This window comes from Lactuca sativa, chromosome 5 (genome assembly GCF_002870075.4).
Source record: "Lactuca sativa cultivar Salinas chromosome 5, Lsat_Salinas_v11, whole genome shotgun sequence".
Classification (NCBI taxonomy): Eukaryota; Viridiplantae; Streptophyta; class Magnoliopsida; order Asterales; family Asteraceae; genus Lactuca; species Lactuca sativa.
In genome coordinates, this window is record NC_056627.2 from 293,924,354 (window position 1) to 293,926,727 (window position 2,374).

Genomic DNA, 2,374 nt, shown 5'->3' on the forward strand with positions numbered 1-2,374 from the left:
TTTGTAGAGCTCGGAAATTGGTGAAGAATGACGGTGGTCTCGCGAAATTCCGACCGGCGGTTTGACAGGAAACTGAGTTTTAGTGGTGGAGATGGAGGTTCTCTAATGGAGGTTAGGGGAAAGGGAGAAGAAGAAGTGGGAAGGAGAAGGGTCGGCTGGTGTATAAGGGATTTTTAATTTGCGGTCAAAACTGGGTCAACTTCGGTCAACAACTCACGCAGACGCGACTGCGGGTACACACGGTCCGCATGAATAACCTCGAACTTACATTGTCTTGCATCGTTTACACGCGGATGAATCTTAGGGTGATACGCGGTCCGTTTTAATAAACATGCGGACGAAACCATGAGTACACGCGGTCCGCGTGAATTTCACTGAACTTGTTCTGTTTGCTGATGTTGGACGCAGACGTTTTGAGAAACAATACGCGGACAGTTGTAATAAACACGCGGACTGCCCTTGGAGTGCACGCAGTCCGCGTGAGTTGGCTTGCCATTTTTCCCAATTTTGTTGCTCTTTGACCAATACGAACACCGGGTCCTCAAATCCAACATTCTTTTATCGCAAGAAGGAAGAAGAAGAGATGTTAAATGCAAAAATGGATCATCTACGACATTTATTCGGAACTAGAAAAGACGAAAACTTTTAGTTTTCCAATAATTCCCCTCTTTAACATCTTTGGCGACTCGTGGTTCCCTTTTGATTTCTGTACACCGGGGCATCCAATTGGATGACATCTAAGACATTTGCGTTAAAACCTTTATAGAAAGCTTCCAATCGATGCCCACTGACTTTAAAGATTTGCCATGTTTCTTCACTTTGGATCTCAACTGCTCCATGCTCAAAGACTTTTAGCACAACAAACGGATTTATCCATCTTGAAATCAACTTTCCAGGAAATAATTTCAATCGCGAATGATAAAGCAAAACCCTATGTCCCGGCTCGAAATGTTTGCGGGTAATGGACTTGTCATGGAAAAACTTTGTCCTTTCCTTGTAAATCATTGAGTTTTCATAGGAGTCATTTCTCAACTCCTCCAACTCTTGAATTTGAAGCTTCTTATGCCTTCCTGCCTCATCGATGTTGAAGTTGCATTGTTTGACCGCCCAAAATGCACGGTGTTCCAATTCCACGGGAAGATGACATGGTTTTCCAAAAACCAACCTAAATGGGAACATTACTATCGGGGTCTTATACGCGGTCCGATAGGCTTACAATGCATCGTCAATCCTAGAACTCCAATCTTTTCTTGAAGGATTCACGGTTTTCTCAAGAATACTCTTCACCTCACGATTAGAAACTTCCGTTTGACCATTCGTCTGGGGTGGTAGGCGGTTGAGACACGATGGGTCACGTTGTACTTCTTCAATAAAGACTCCATCATCTTGTTGCAAAAGTACGTCCCCCTATCACTAATCAAAGCCCTAGGCACACCAAACCTCACAAAAACATTAGATTTTAGAAAGTTGATAACTGTTTTGGCATCGTCCGATCTTGTGGCTTTGGCTTCAACCTACTTAGAAACATAGTCAACCGTGAGCAAGATGTAAACGTTGGCAAACAAAACGGGGAATGGGCCCATGAAATCAATCCCCCATACGTCAAAAAATTCACAAACAAGGATTGGATTTTGTGGCTTTGATTTTTTTGTGAAATGTTCCCCGTCCTTTGGCACCGTTCACAACTTTTGCAAAACAAGTAACAATCACGTGACATGGTTGGCCAAAATAATCCACACTCAAGTTTCTCAAAGTCCGACTAGGTCCAAAGTGTCCCCCACAAGCAAATTCATGACAAAATTGCAAAATAGATTGATACTCTTTTTGGGGTACACATTGCCTAATGATTTGATCGGGATAATGTTTCCACAAATAAGGCTCATCCCACACATAATATTTTGCATCACTTTTCAACTTGTCTTTTTGAGCACATGTGAATGTGTCGGGATACCTCTTTGTGACCAAAAAGTTAACGATATCGACATACCAAGGAGTAGATTGAGTGAGGGAAAAGAGATGCTCATCCAGAAACTCGTCCCGCAAAGGGAGAGGAGTTTCATTTGAAGTGATCCGGCTTAGGTGGTCGGCAACAAGGTTCTCGCATCCACTCTTGTCCCGGATTTCCAAATCAAATTCTTGTAACAATAAAATCCACTGGATGAGTCTAGGCTTTGCATCTTTCTTCGTCATCAATTACTTAAGAGCTGCGTGATCCGAATACACAATGACCTTGGTACCAAGTAGGTATTGTCTAAATTTCTCCAAGGCGAACACTATGGTCAATACCTCATTCTCCGTAGTAGAGTAGTTGCTCTGAGCATTGTTTAGTGTTCTCGATGCATAGTAGATCACATGGGAGGCTCCTCCATTCTTT

At 42.8% G+C, this 2,374-nt stretch overlaps 1 protein-coding gene across 1 annotated transcript; it reads right to left on the bottom strand.

The window, feature by feature from the left end:
• Positions 1-669: 669 nt before the first annotated feature.
• LOC111910097 (uncharacterized) lies at positions 670-1,179 on the bottom strand. Its single transcript, XM_023905887.1, has one exon. It carries the CDS (start codon positions 1,177-1,179, stop codon positions 670-672), a length of 510 nt encoding a protein of 169 aa, XP_023761655.1.
• Between the last annotated feature and the right edge of the window lie 1,195 nt (positions 1,180-2,374).